At 36.1% G+C, this 16,278-nt stretch overlaps 1 protein-coding gene across 1 annotated transcript in view; it reads right to left on the bottom strand.

Annotated features, from left to right (window-relative positions):
• The window catches only part of LOC111885123 (wall-associated receptor kinase-like 9), a 5,873-nt gene extending 4,762 nt beyond the window's left edge, over window positions 1-1,111 (bottom strand). The window contains exons 1-2 of the mRNA XM_052768454.1: window positions 173-1,111; window positions 1-87 (exon numbers count right to left, since the gene is read on the bottom strand). The exon at window positions 1-87 is cut by the window's left edge and continues 78 nt beyond it. Coding sequence (XP_052624414.1) covers window positions 1-87; window positions 173-1,025 — 940 coding nt within the window. The 5' untranslated portion in view covers window positions 1,026-1,111. The remainder of the gene's footprint in view (window positions 88-172) is intronic.
• Between the last annotated feature and the right edge of the window lie 15,167 nt (window positions 1,112-16,278).

The raw sequence follows: 16,278 nt of genomic DNA, 5'->3' as shown, positions 1-16,278 counted from the left end.
TCCAGATCAGTTTCAAGTCAACATTATATACTGGGTCAAAGATGCAATTACCCCCAGTAAGACGACACTTCACACATTCTTCATGTTCTAAAATCACATAAACATAACAGATCTAGTAAGTATATATCATGAACAAAATCATTAATACAAAAGTAAACAAAAATTCATCCACCTTTGCATCCACCCTCTAAATAAGGATTTCCTTCATATGTTGCACCACACTCACACCTAATAGACTCTGCGGATGTATTGTAACCTAGATCAAATACGGTTCTTGTACGTACTGATTGGGAACAACCTGGTAATTGATCGTAGTCGTGGTCAGCAAGAGTCCACAAAAGTGATATGGGAACAAAAGTGGATTGGTCAGAAAAGCTTCTTCCTTGAACGTATGAATTCTTATCGACTAAGTAGGCAAACCCACAAACTCCTTTCTGTGTTTCCATGTCTGTAAGATCCAAGCTGAATGACTTAAGATCATAAGGGATGATTGTTTGGCAACAACCGATGCCAAAGCAGTTGTTTACATCACTAACAGTGTTATTGTGGCAAGTAGCTGAGCATCCAGTGACAACAGCCGATCCATTGTCACTGATCATGAAAGCGTTGCCACATCCCTCAACCATGAATATGTTATGCAATTTGGCAAATAGGAAAGGATTCCCACCACTACCAGAGTTGGCTGTAAGAATATGACTGCTATTCCAGACTGGGTTCTGGCAATTAGAGATCTTGGAGACATTAACAGTGATCGTTTGTTGTTCCAAGTTTACATTCAACACCTCCATGTTGTTGAGCGCAGAAAGATATGGTGTAGAGAAGTTACAATCAAGAGTGTACCATTCGTTCAGAGAACAATTTCGTCTGATTCCGAAAGGGTATGGAATCCTGACATTCCCACATGTATCTTTGCATCCTGGCTTGGCGTAATCAAGAGCTTCTGTTAATGAAATCAAGATAAGTAAAACGAAAACATGAAACTGCTTCATTTTGCTAATAATGATCGCTGGTAGAAAATAAAACATTAAGTCCAGATAAGTTTCCGTGCTCAAATAACCAGCCTGATTTGATTTTTCACCGGTGAAAATTAGTAAACTATGGTGCCTTTATCATCAAAACACCTCGAGTTTAGGTGTCTTATTTTGACGGGAAAATAACCCTTTAATTTATTTTAATAATTTCACATGTATTTTTTTCTTTTTGCATAATAATTACTAACTACTAATCATGTATGGGTTTATTTAAAAAAAAAAAAAAACTAAATATAAAATTCTAAATATTTGAAAAATATGAATTTATAAGAGAAGTGAGAAAATAATAAATTATAAAAATTAAAGTGTTTTTTTTTTCTCTTTTAAATTTAAACAAATAATCCTCCTTAATAAATAAATAAATAAAGAAAATTAATGAATCTTTTATTTTGTAATTTTGAAATTAAAAGGAAATTTTATTAATGAAATTGATATTCATTTATTATTGAATATAAAAATTATCTACAATTTAATAAAATGAAAAAAAACCATAAAATGACATGTGCAATAAAAATTAATTTAAAATAATCAGAAAATTACACGTGACAAAATAAATGAAAATGTGACATCTTTATTTATTTGAGAGGATTTAAGTTTTTATTTTATTTTTGATATTTCTATGTTAAAAGGTAGAAGGACATGCTTTTGTTTAGACAATGTATTCAATACATTTTTTACATAATCTTAATGGTTTAGATTTTAAATTTAGGTATTGCTTCTTTGATTATAAAAAAACATTCAAACTTAATTAACTCCTCTAAAAAAGTAATCAAATATTTATATTTTATTATGATTTCCATTACATATTATAATCATATTAACTTTTTTGATACGCATTTACGAATGCAAGACCACTGTATTTCTATACAAATTTCAAACTGACTAAGTTGGTCATTTGATTTTGTATTTATATGATGATTGATGGAAAGATAGAAAAATACGACAAAGATTCAAAGTTTTTTCCACTTTTTAGTAATAAGGAAAGTTTATTATCCTTTGTATTTTTCATTATTTTATATTATGTCACGTTAAATAGTCTATGTCGTTCGTGTTTTTTCACTTTTGATCCAAAATTGTTTGGACTATAATGTAATTTATTTATTTAGTTTTTATGATTTTGTTCAATAAAACTATTTTATTATTTTTAGAAAAAACTGCAAAAAATAGTCTCTTTGATATGTATTTTTGAAGCTAAAGGTTTATATCACCATAACTTTTGCATTGATGATCAATTTGAACAAGTTTGCTCGTGGTTTTGGTACTTTAAAAACTGAAAATACAAAAATATATTATGATACATTTTTTTTATGTTTGTTTATATTAATTTAAATTTTTATTAATAATAAATATATGACCCACTCTCTCTCTCTCTCTCTCTCTCTCTCTCTCTCTCTCTCTCTCCTTTTATTCTTGTTCAGGTGACTTACCCACATCTCTCTCCTTTTATTCTTGTTCTTCACCTGATAGATCATCCTCTTCCACAAAAAAAGCACACACATACTTAAATTTGTACCTTGGAAGTTGGAAGCAGGGTATTTTTGTATTGCCATTAAAATGGTGTGATGGTTTTTTTGTCATCTCCTTATAACGATCTCTCTTGTAAGCCTCGTAATCGCGTCTCGGTTTTTTGATATTCATTTGGTGTGTTTTTAGAATTTCTGGGTTTTTGATTTTATATTGGGTTTTCTCATAATATCTCAGAGTGTACATGATATTTAACTGAGTGTCTACAATGAGCTCCATGAGATCATGAAAGCTTTAGCATTAAACTTCATAGATTCGAAATAGGTTTTGGGTCGCTACAACTCGACGATAAAAGAAACGTTGGTTTGTTCTTGACTTAAATGTTTCCGGTGATTGGGGAGTGGAGGGTGAAGCGTCAGCGAGTACATGACTGAAACATGAGAAGATAGAAACAGTGAATATTATTTGTGGTTCATATATTTGTATATCGATGATGAACAATATGGATGGAATCCTTAATCGTATCTTGTGTTTCATCTGTGTTTTATTTTCCCTTAATTTCCTTTATTAGGTTGCTTGCGTACACATGTATGAAGGAGAGAATTAATTTGTCGGTATGATTTTGGTGTGTATGTAATAGCATTATAATAGTCTTATCTCTTATTGTACATGTGTATTTGATCTAGTCTACAGTCAAGAAATCTTAACATTCATATAAGATCAAATATCTCTTTTTCTATTATTCCTGTGTGTGTGTGTATATATATATATATATATATATATATATATATATATATATATATATATATATATATATATATACACACTTCTTATGAAGATATCTACAAATTTACAATATCACATGGTATTAGAGCTCGTTCTCTTAATCTAAAACACATCCACCTCCTAAAAATCCTTTTCTTTCTTTCTTCTCTCTCAATGGCTTCAAATGCTTCCAGCATTCTTAATCTCTCCACCATAACAAATGGCTCTCCGTTAAACTTTCAAATCCCAACCATCACCATTAAGCTGGATCGAAACAACTACTCTCTTTGGCGCACAACAATCATCTTAGCACTAGAAACATTTGATCTTGAGGGTTTCATTATGAATCCCAAACCACCGAAAGAAACAATTGAGGTTGCTGCTATTCCGGCGACTCCCGCCACCACTAGTTCTCCAGCCGTCGTTGCTGTTCCAGACAATACATCACCAAATCCAGAATACTCTCTCTGGAAGAAGAGGGGTCGATTTTTCCTCTTGTGGTTAAAATCGACACTATCAAACAATCCATCCGCCCTAGTTGCTCGTGCCTCATCCTCTCAAATTTCCTGGCAGACGCTCGAGAAACTCTTCCAAGCCCAAACTAGGGCATGTCGAATGCAGCTAAAGCACCAGCTTCAAACCCTCAATAAGGGATCCATGACCATGATTGAGTACATTGAGCGGAAGCTCTCAATTTCGGACTCTTTGGCGGAAAATCTTCATCCTGTTCATGATGAAGATCGGATTGGCTATATTCTTAATGGCCTTGATTCATCCTATGGAGAATTTGTGATAGCCTTCATGATGAAATCAGAGGCTCTAACTACTGATGATCTTGTTGGTTTTCTCTTACAGGAAGAAGCTAGGTTGGAGCGAGAGCATTATTGTCTTGCATCAGTCACTCTGACATATGTTGTTGCTCTCAATGTCAACAGGTCTAATCATCGTCAAACTACTCCTCACCATGGTGCAAATTCAAGTTCCTCCAACTCTACTCAAAATTTCGACTGCCGCAAGAAACGACCCATTTGTCAATTGTGTATGAGGCAATCGATTGCTGGTAGCAGGGAATCAGACTGACTTCGCATCACGAAGACCAAATCTGAGGAACAAGCCACGACAAGCTCACTTGACACAACAACATAACCCTTCCACAGCTGTTGATCCTTCCTGGTATTTCGATACTGGGGCTACTGATCATGTGTCTCCCGACATCACAAAGCTCAACATTGCAGACACGTACACAGGGGATGACAAACTACAAGTGGGCAACGGTAACCATTTAACTATTTCTCATGTTTGGTCTTCCTTTTTGCCTAATCTAAAATTGCCTAATGTGCTTATAGTTCCTAAACTTACTAAGAATCTTCTTAGTGTGTTAAAATTGACTGATGACAACAATGTTTACATGGAGTTTTGGCCTAACTCTTGTTCTATTAAGACATTTCAGGGACAAACGGTATTCCAAGGGGATAAAAAGGAAGGGCTATATCGATTACCACCCCACAATTTTCATTCATTTCCCAAAGCATTCAATAACATTCGTGTCTCTCTACATGGATGGCACAAGCGGCTGGCTCACCCACATGAACCACTGCTTAGGCGCTTAGTTTCTACTTTCAAACTTCCTGTTTCAACAAATAAATTTCCTAATATTTGTGACTCTTGTCAATTAGGAAAAAGTCATAGGTTGCATCATTTTTCAAACTTCCTGTTTCAACAAATAAATTTCCTAATCGATATTTTGTTTTGTTTATTGATGATTATTCTAAATTATATGGATATACTTTCTTTCTCACAAATCACAAGTCTACACTATTTTTTTAGAATTTCGAAAAATGATCAAAACTCAGTTTTCATGTGACATTAAAAGTTTGCAAAGTGATTGGGGAGGAGAATATCATATTGTTTCTACATTTCTAAAGAGTCATCGTATTACACACAGAGTTTCCTGTCCTCATACTCTAGAGCAAAATGGAGCTATTGAAAGACAAAATCACATAATTATTAAAAAATTTCTTGCCTTGCTAGCTCAATCATCTCTTCCTCATGCTTTTTGGGAACACACATTCACAACAACTACTTACTTAAGCAATCGAACCATAACTCCTGTTCAAAACGATGAGTCTCCATATCAGCGTCTTTATCACAAGACTCCAGACTATGCCTTCCTAAAAACTTTTGGTTGCTTGTGTTACCCGTATCTACGCCCATACAATCCAACTGAACTTCATTTTCGTTTTAAGCCTTGTATTTTCTTGGGGTACAATGCTTCTCACAAAGGTTACATTTGTTATCATCAACTCTCATCAAAACTCTATATCTCTAGACATGTAGTTTTCAATGAAGACAGTTTTCCATAAGTCTCACCAACAACCTCTACTACTCAACCAAATTTTACTGATCCTACACTTCTACCAAGTGTTTCAGCTCAAATACCAAGCCCACTTCCAAACTTACCAGCCAGCCCACATCCCTCTCCTCCTATATCTACTTCTTCCAATCCTGTTAACATCCATTACACTAAAGGCCAACTCCCACCTCTCCTTCAAGCCCAACTAATCACAATACTCCAACACCTACCTCTAATGTTAACCCCGATCCTTCTCCTTCATATCTGTTAATTTTTCGTCCCTCTGATAACAGTCAACAGAGTATGGTAACACGAGCTCGCACTAATTCTCTCAAACCAAAAATATATCACACCCATGTCTCGTCATCTCCTCATCTCAAACCTTCTACTTTTGCATTAAGCCATTAAGCACAAACATTGGCAAGATGTGATGAACGCAGAGTATCAGGCCCTCATGAAAAATAGTACTTGGTCTCTTGTTGAATATCCCACTAACTCTAATGTTGTTGGTTGTAAGTGGATATACAGGGTAAAGAAGAATTCAGACGGTACAATTTCAAGACATAAAGCACGATTGGTGGCACAAGGCTTTAGTCAATAGGCCGGAATTGATTTCTTTGACACATTCATCCCCATTATCAAACCAACAACTATTATACTACTTCTTTCCATTGCTCTTTCTCTAGGATGGTGAATTCAATAATTAGACATCAACAATGCCTTCTTGAATGGCGATTTTTCTAAAGAAGTATACACGAATGAATTAACCAAGGGGGTTTGAATATCCGAATCGACCCACTCGTGTATGTTGGTTACACAAGGCATTATACGGTGTTAAACAGGCTTCAAGACCTTGGTTCACTAAATTGAAAGCTACATGGTTGCAAATGATTTTCGGGCATGCCAATCCGACACCTCTCTATTTGTTCATCTGACTTCTACATCTACTATATATGTATTAGTTTATGTAGATGACTTAATTGTCACAGGTAAAAACGATTGCGAATTGAGCAAATTTATTCATGCTTTAAATCAACGATTCTCTCTCAAAGATCTTGGCGATTTACATTTTTTCTTGGTCTTACAAATTCAAATGTCCAAGTTCGGTCTTCTCCTCTCCCAACAGTCATACATTAAAGATATTATACACCGTAGTAACATGACGGAAGCTTCTCCAATTTCTACTCCTACGGATCTATCTCGACGTCTCACTAAAGACGGAGATCTGTTTCATGACCCATCATTGTATCGCCAAGTTGTTAGGTCTCTCCAATATGCTACAATTACCAGACCGGATATCGCCTACTCGGTAAATCATATCTGCCAGCTCATGCACTCCCCTACAAACAGTCATTGGATAGCTGTGAAACGAATATTGCGTTATTTGAATGGTACTCTTCATTATTGTTTGCATTTTTCGCCAACAAATGCAACTGGACTTCATGCATTTTCCGATTCTGGGTGGAACTCTGATCTTGATGAAAATAGGTCTTAGTATGGTTTCGCTATCTTTCATGGCACTATTCTCATAAGTTGGACTTCAGGAAAACAACACGTTGTGGCTCATTCCAGCACAGAGGCAGAGTATCGTTCCTTAGCTTATACCACAGCTAAACTAATGTGGCTGAAACAACTCATCAAAGATCTTCATACTCCTATTATCACCCCTCCACTGTTAATCTGTGACAATGTTGGATCAATTTTCATGATCAAAAATCTGGTCATTAGTACTCGCTCTAAACACATCGTTTTGGATTTCCATTTCATCAGAGAACAAGTCGAGTCTTGTCAGCTAAAGATCAGTCATGTTGCTTCTGAGGATCAGCTTGCAGATATATTCACCAAACCACTGGGAAAGGATCAAATTATGTTTCTTCGTTCCAAGCTTCAAGTACGACCCGCCCTTGATCTTCCAGGGGGGGGGGGGTAATAGCATTTTAATAGTCTTATCTCTTATTGTACACATGTATTTTATCTAGTCTACATTCAAGAAGTCTTAGTATTCATATAGGAGCAAATATCTCTTTCTCTGTTATTCCTCTGTATATATATATATATATATATATATATATATATATATATATATATATATATATATATATATATATGTAAATAGTTCTTATGAAGATATATACAAATTTACAACATCACAGTATGTGTGTTGTGTGTGTGTGTGTTCATCCTCAAGAACTCAAGACCAAAATCATCAGATATACACATATATTTTGTTTCTGAAATTGATATTGTATTTTGTTTTTGAAATCAATTTTGTAATTCGTTTGTTGTTTTTCTAGAACTCGATTTCAAAAATAAAAACATGCAAACACAAAGAAAAAATGTCATAAACATTGCAGATTCACGAGTGTGATTATGTAATATGCTAATGAAACCCAAAAAATAAATCTCTAAGAATGTAACTATGTATGCGTTCTTGAGTTTTGAACGGGTGGTATAGAGAGAGAGAGAGAGAGAGAGAGAGAGAGAGAGAGAGAGAGAGAGAGAGGACATTTTCTTTATTTATCTATGAAAAAACTAGTTTATAACTAGTGAGAACCACCGTTATACAATTAATTAAACTTTCAAATTAAAAAATCAGGATATTAATCAATTAATTTAAAGAAATAATTATTTAAGAGATATTTTCTTAGTTATATAAAATTATAATCGTTGATTTAAATAAATACGTAAATTTATATTTCCTTATAAAATGTATTAATTTTATTTTATTTTTTTCGTCTAATGTTATTAATTTAATATAATTACAGTGAAAAAAATTATAATTTAAATTTTAAAATGGAGAATCAATTATCAATTTTAATGTAATTAGAATGAGAAATTTAAAATTTGAAATTTGAAATTCATAACTAATAGGTTAACAAGTGGTATGATAGGTAACATATAATATTAATGACGAGTTTTAATAGTATAATACTTATCAATAGAATATAAACCTATTCATTTATTAGAATAAGAAGATAGTTAAAAAAAGAAAGAAAAATTTTAAAAAAAAATCTATATTAGTGGTACAATATACTTTTCATTTTGTAGAGGGACCAAAAACATAGGCAAACTTGCTGAAAATGACCATCAATCCAAAATTTTAATGATTCGGACCTTTTTTCGTGAAAAAAAATGAAAATCAGACGGACAACTTTTGCATTTCTGTCTTCTTTTTATGTTAGTGGTAAGGGTTTAGGCCCAAGCCCTTTAGGGTTTAGCCATTATGCTTTCGGTATTATCTATATATTCTTATGTAATTAACTTTTGAGAATCAATCCATTATCTAACATGATATCAAAGCTCTAGGTTAGAACCTTGCTACTGTCCACAACCCACATCTATTGCGTTCCACTTCCGGCGACCTTCTCCAATAGTCGTCGGAGGTGCCTTCATTATGTTCCATATTTTTCATTTTCTTCTCTTTTCCGCCTAAATAAAAAAACAGCCACTGACACCAAACTAGAGCTGTTTCATTAGTTTCTTATATTGCCTCGTCTACCTCTACCTCCTCCTCAGATGACCCCAGCCTCTGAGCATTCTGCCTCCTCCTCGGCTTGTCACTTCTTCAGATCTCTTTTCTAATTCCACCCCTTCTAATGTTGTTGTTGCCTCCCTCTGATGGCACATTCTCCGTCGGGCATCCTCTGATATGTAGTCGGTTCTTTCTCTATTAACATTGTAGTTGCTGATCTCGCCAGAATTGGCTCTGCCTGCCATAGCTCGATCCCTCTTTATTTATCGTCGCCTTTCTTTAGACTCCTTTGCCATTGGTTGCATGATCATCTATGCCGCCAATCTTCTATTTTTCTACAGCAAAATCACCTATCGCTGCCGCTTCTCTTCTCTTCTTCTCCGACAAGCAGTCGATGATACCCACCATTGTTAAAGCTCTATATCGCCGATGCGCTATCTTCATCCAATTTTAATGTTTTCATCTTTTGTTTATTTTTCCAGTTTAATCGTCTCCATCCGATCAAACTACAGAGGGATGTTAGTTGTCATACCCCCAAACTAGTACGGCGGAAACGTCTGGGGGTGGATGACTTCATGTACAGTATCATAAAAATTGAATAGTAGCGATCAAAGCAATACAACCGTTGTATTGAATATTTAATAAAGTACATTGTTCTCAAAACATTGTTTTACATAATATCAAATGCATACGACAATAACAAATAACATGATGCGACGACGTTCCATCCTCCAAATCTCTCGTGATTACCTGTTACCAAATTACTGAGAATACAAGTGATTTTGAAAAGTGTCAATAGTTAAGTTGGTGAGTTCATAAGAATTTTGTATGAAAAATAGTTGGTAAATGTCTTGTGTAAAAATGGTTTGGTACACTTCTAGAAAATTTGATATTTTCTTTAAAACGAGTTGTAAGTCTTATACCCAAGACTAAAATGTATGTATTTCCTTTGTATCTTTTCCTTGTAAAGTGATATTGTATGTTACCCGAAAATCCAATATTTTCATAAATATAAACTCTAGTCTTAAATCCTATGAGCAAGAATGTAAGTAATGTTGTACTGAGAAAAAAGTAAGTAGTTTTATCTTTTAATAAAACTAATAAAGTGTAAGTTACCCTGTAAACCGAATAGTTTTGTTAATCCCTATGTGAGTTATTATAACCATACTTAATATGAGTGATACGCATGAACGACGTTCTTTAGGCGTCGGAATTGGTAGACATTTGTAACCTTAGACTTGCCGGTCTAACTGTAGGGACAACAGAGGTGTGAGGTTGCCAATCCTGTATAGATCTATACACAACTATCTCACTCTCCGTCAAGGAGACTCTGGTTATAATACATGACTTAAGGTGTACACTAGGTAGGTACGGTGAAGTATATGTCTCACAAGAGCATCAACAGATATATGTGATCTATGACTCTTTTTTCTTGTAAAACGTAATAATTATACTTTTGAATAATTATATGGTTCTTCTGAAATGATAGTGTGGTTTTGTGACTCCCAAACTATACCAATTATAGTTTATTATGAATGTTTTTTTAAGTCCATTTAACATATACACTTACATCTAAACACAAGTATGAAACATTTAGTATAATAAAGACAATTTCTAGTTTTTGACTTTTCTGTCCCTGTTTATAGAAAAATCATCGTAAATTGAAATTTGGACCCGTAAAATCTCAGAGCTTAGAAAACGAGTCTACATTGTCCATAATATTTTTCCCTGACCATAAGTGGTTCCTAACAAGAGTGAAAATGTTCATTTTTACAGACTGGTCCGAAAATGTTTTGAAATGATAGACAGTTTTATACAAATCACCATAAATTATAGAAAAATCGTATGAACGTGTGCGAGTAGTCCTTAAAAAGGTATAGACTTGTAATATCTGCATGTTGAACAGTTTTAAAATATAAGAAGTTTAAGTAGAGAAAAACAGTTGGTGAATAGACCACAACTTTTATGTAAAAAAGCTGATTTTTAAGCTTAGATATGTTTTAGTGACATAACTTTTATTTTTAATTTTCAAAGCCTTTAGATCATCCAAATATGATTTGTTTACTTGTATTTCCCACCTAAAACTTGGAAAAATTCTAAAAATGAAGGGGTATGAACTCACCTGGAGCGGATTTGTAGGTAGTTTGAAGTGATGAAGTGAAGATTTCGAGTTTAGAATCTTGAATGGAGTTGATGAACTCCCTTGAAGATGTTATTATCCTAAAGTTTTAACACATAATTATGTGTAAAGATGATGAAATAAACATAAAAGTGCATAGAAACACTAGAGGCTTACAAAAATGCTTACCAAAATCTAAGGACCAACTTGAAGGTGATGATCTTGAGACAATGAGGAGTGTTGAAGATGAAAGGATATGATAATAGTGGGGGAACTCCATTCTTAGCCGAAATTAAAAAGGGGAAGGGGATGGGATGGGTGCATGGTTGTTTGTGGGTTAATAACATGTGTTGCATGGTTGCTTGTGGGGTAAAGGCTTGAGTTGCATGGATATGTGTTGGATAAAAGGTGGCAAAGTGGAAACATCAAGTCACTAGGTCAACTCCTACCCCTTGAATCCCTAAACCGAAATCACCTTTCACCCTTGGTGATTTCGGTCCTAACTCCTCCACAAGACTTTTTCGGTCCTAGTGGTTTGGGTTCTTATGTGTTTTCGGCCTAAAGGGTTCTAGGTTGATGATTTCTGTCCTATCCTATTCCTTTATTGTGTTTTCTGTTTTGGTATCACCCATAAAAGGGTGATTTTGTTTTTGGTGTTTCTAGGCCAAAAACTATAAGATAATGTTTTAAATTTCATGGTTTTATGTTCCAACGATATGGCTTTGCTTTGCCTTTAAGTGTTTATTACCAACTTGGTTTTCAAAGTATGCATATATGCTTATATATATACTTATACAAATGATACCATTTTGGATTTCAAAGTTTTATTGCAACAAGTTTGAGATGTGGTTTTACATTATACATAGATACACCGTAGACCTTGGTTGATCAAAATTTTCTGGTTGTCACATCATCCCCCCGTTAGAGGGAATTTCGTCAAGAAATTAGTTCTAGAGTAGGCACTCACAAACTAGGGAAGAGATGTGCGTACTTCTGTTTCATTTGATATCGTGCTCCCAAGTGAATTTAGGTCCTCGCTTGGCGTTCCAGCGGACCTTCACTATCGGTATACGACTTTGTTTCGTCCTTTTGACTTCCCACGTTTGCCAAAGCGTATCGTTCCCTTCTAGGGAGAGACCTTCAACAGTACACGGTCATCGACCTGGGACTCCAAGAGTTTGCACCGCTTATCCTGCATAATTCTTTTCCCGATCTCAGGATGCTTTTAAACGTTCACAGATTTGGACGATCTTTGGTTTCCCGTATGATTTCCGGGCCGACGAGTGTGCTATCAAGTACTTGTCCTATTTCTAGCTGTGTATCACCCACCTTGGCCCAACACAGGGGTGATCTGTATTTGCGTCCGTAGAAGGCTTCGGATGGAGCAACCATTATGCTAGTGTGATAGTTGTTATTGTAGGAGAATTCGACGAGTGGTAAGTGGGTATCCCAAGCTTTACCAAAGTTTATCACACATGCCCTCAACATGTCTTCTAGCGTCTAGATGGTCCTTTTGCTTGGTACATCATTCGGAGGATGATAGGTTGTACACTTGTCAAGCTGGGTCCCCAAGGACTTCTGTAGGGATTTCCAAAACAGAGAGATGAATCTACTATCTCTGTTAGAAATGATAGACATCGGCACCCCCATGTAGTCGTACAATTTCTCTAATGTACGTCCTGGTTAACTTTTCCATTTTGTCGGTCTCCTTTATTTGTAGGAAGTATGTGGACTTGGTTAACCTATCGACGATCACCCAGATGGTGTCGAGTCTACTCATGGTCTTGGGCAGCTTAGTGATGAAGTCCATTGTTATCCGCTCCCACTTCCACTCGGGTATATCCGGTTGTTGTAGTAATCCTGAGGTCTTTTGGTATTCTACCTTGAGCTTGGCGCAAGTCAGGCGCTTGCCTACATGGGTAGCGATTTTTGTCTTCATGTTTGGCCATCAATAAAGTTTCTTGAGGTCCAGACACATATTGTCTGAACCGGGATGAAAGAAGTATTTGGTTTTGTGAGCCTCGTTTATGACAACTTCTCTGTACCCGCTGAATCTCGGTGTCCAGTTCAGCCCACGAGGTAACAAGCTCCATCATTCTTGACCTCGAGGTTTTTATCCATTCCCCACAAGGATTCACTTGAGATATTCTCAGGTTTCAAGGCTTCAAGTTGTGCCTCCTTGATCTGCGTGGTCAGGTGTGAATGGATGGTCATCGTCAATGAAGATTGTGCACTTGGTTCCATAAAGGCAGTGTCTCCATATTTTAAGGCAACCATTATTGCCTCCAAAATCAAGGTTATGTGTGGTGTACCTGACCTTATGAGTCTTAAGTTATCTCGGGTATATCCTTCCCCAGAACTCTGAGCTGATGGTATCTCGACTATAGATCAACTTTCTGCGAGGTAGCTTATTCCTTGAAGTTGGTCAAACAAATCGTCGATTCGGGGTAGGGGCATCGGTCCTTGATGGTGAGTTTATTCGACTCTTGACAGCCAACACACATACAGAATGATCCGCCTTTCTTGAACAAGACTGATGCTAAGCAATATGGGGTTTTGGTTATGGGGGTGGCTACAGGGATTTAGTTGATTTTGAACTCGACTCGGTGTACGAATTGTATTCTCGAAAGGTCTTCTGGGAATACATCGGGAAAGTTATGGACTTTGTGAATATCCTTGAGGTCCTTCACCTTTTGTTCCTTATTTCTATTGTGGTCTAAGAAAGAGCGTCGTATCGTTTGTATAGGTACTTTTGATCCTTGATTGCAAGGTATAATTCAGAGGTTTGTGTCAGATTTGTCATCATAGATGGCAAGGGTTTTGCTTATTTGGTAAGTCAAATCGAACAAGCTTTTCATATCGTTTGGTATGATGACGATTTAACCAAACTTGTAAAGGGTTGCGTTGAAGTTTCCTATTGTTGCTGGTATTAAGTCAAATTAGAATGAAGACTTCTTTAGAATTAGAGTGCATACTAGGTATGTGTCGTTGGTGGTTTCAGTTCTTCTCCTAGCTATTTTTGTGGTAAACATTTCATTAAATTTTTAGGTTTTTGTTTAAGGAAATGTTCAAATTTATGGTTCACGAAGCTTCTCTCCGCACCTCTATCATAAAGTATGTATGCCTATAATTTATTTGTAGAGGAAGCGTATCGGTAATCACAGTGAGCTCCCTTGTTTCTTCCTCAAGCCCCATGGTTGAAACTCTTTCCAAGCCTCCAGCATTGTTGTTATTGACTTTTGGGCACTCCCTCTTGAAATGGCCTATTTATCCACATCTGTAACAAGTCTGACCCATCCTAGCATTTGCGGCTTAGGTAGTTTCTTGTGCTGACGTCTTACTGTAATGGGCCGTATGCCCCTTTCTGTTGCTATTATTGTAGTGAAACTTTCAGCAGGATCCGAAGTGATGGAAACTACACTTGCCATATGTTCGAAAAATAGGATAATAATAGCCTTGGAAATTCTGAAAATTGTGATTTCACTATCAAATCAAAATATTGGGTGGTACTCCCTAATCTTTGATTGGATAAGACTTAGAAGAGAAAAGAACAAAGAATGAGATATATGAATTTCGTGAGTACCAGAAAAAACTGACCAAAATTGGTTAAATACCTCCTTTGTCTCAAAACTGTCATAAAACAGTTTGGCATCGGTAAAAAAACTGTCATAAATCCGGGTTTTCTATAATGATTAATACCAAGCCAAAAAACGGGTCAAATATTCTAAATTTGGATTTCTGATGCATTTTCAATATGACAATATAACCCAAATAAAAAATTTCGATCCCAGCCAGGGGCTCTGCCCCTTGGACCCCGCTCCTAGGGGCACTGCCCCTGGACCCCTGTTCATCCACGGGCTTCGCCCCTAAATGACAGTCTACTTTTAATCTTGAATAAATTTAAACAAGTGTGCACTCCACACCTTCCTTACTTGTTTAATATTTATCAAGATCACTTTTCTCACACAAAGTAATCCCATTACACTTCAATCACATTAGTGAAACAAATCACCAACACCACATTTAGGCAAGTTCCCAGCGTATGGTTCCATCGGTACTAAGGAAAGTAGGGACGATAGTGGTGGTATGAGCTGCCATAATTTGTTGTCTTTTGGCAGGTATTTATGTTGGACAACCATTTTTCTTATGCTAGAACTTTCATTTCTTGGATAGTACTCCCCCATTGTAGTGGGAGTTCTTAGGTTTTCCATTTTCAGTGTCCTTGTAGGAACACACTCGTTGGTGTTCTTGGTTGTTACCGTGATTGGAACTGTTGACACCGTTCCCGTTTACATTTGTGTTGTTAGTGGTGAGTTGTACCATAATAGCTTTCACAGTAGTTGTTACAGTGGCTTGGAATGTAGCGAGGTACAATCATAGGACTGATGTTATGGCGGTATGCTGGCTATTTCCGCGTCGCGATATGATTCTGTTGTATCGAAATGAATTTGTAAGTAACTATGGTCCTCGTTGGTTGTATCCCATCTACATTTATATTTATATACGTATAACTACATGTTTTGTTGTATGTTTCCCAATTATTTCGACCAACCTCATCATAATATACGTATGGTAATAAGTAATAGTAGGTATTGCACAAACGTCAAGTTATCTAAATAGAACATGGACGTTGAAACATTAAGTTGATTCGAGTGACATTGATTTTGGAGGGTGTACCTTGCTTGATTCATTACTACTAGTTGGGATAAGAGATACACTAAGCTTGACCCTTAGTGTGAGTAGTGTAACCACTTAACTAACTAAGTTATACTAGTCTTTCATATACCAAACTGATGCACAAGGTGTCCCGCCATCTTACACATCTCGCGAGTGGCCTCCTCTGCTCTTTTTTCTGCTATGGTTGCCCTAGGTTCAGCTGCAAGAATTTGTTGTCTAAAGTCGGCTGTCTCCTCCTCTAAGGAGTGTAAGTGGTATGTAATTTCCTCCTGCCCTGCTTGTTGATTTAGCATGACGCTCGTAGGGCGTTCTTGTTCCTCGTGGATGAGTGAAATTTGCATTGTCACGTTCCGGGCATCGCCACCGATCTCCATTACCTTGTGATGGAGAGTCTGAA

The sequence above is a fragment of the Lactuca sativa genome, chromosome 2, assembly GCF_002870075.4.
Source record: "Lactuca sativa cultivar Salinas chromosome 2, Lsat_Salinas_v11, whole genome shotgun sequence".
Lineage (NCBI taxonomy): Eukaryota > Viridiplantae > Streptophyta > Magnoliopsida > Asterales > Asteraceae > Lactuca > Lactuca sativa.
The sequence above is the reverse complement of the archived record's forward strand: the minus strand, read 5'-3'. Positions and strand labels throughout refer to the sequence as shown.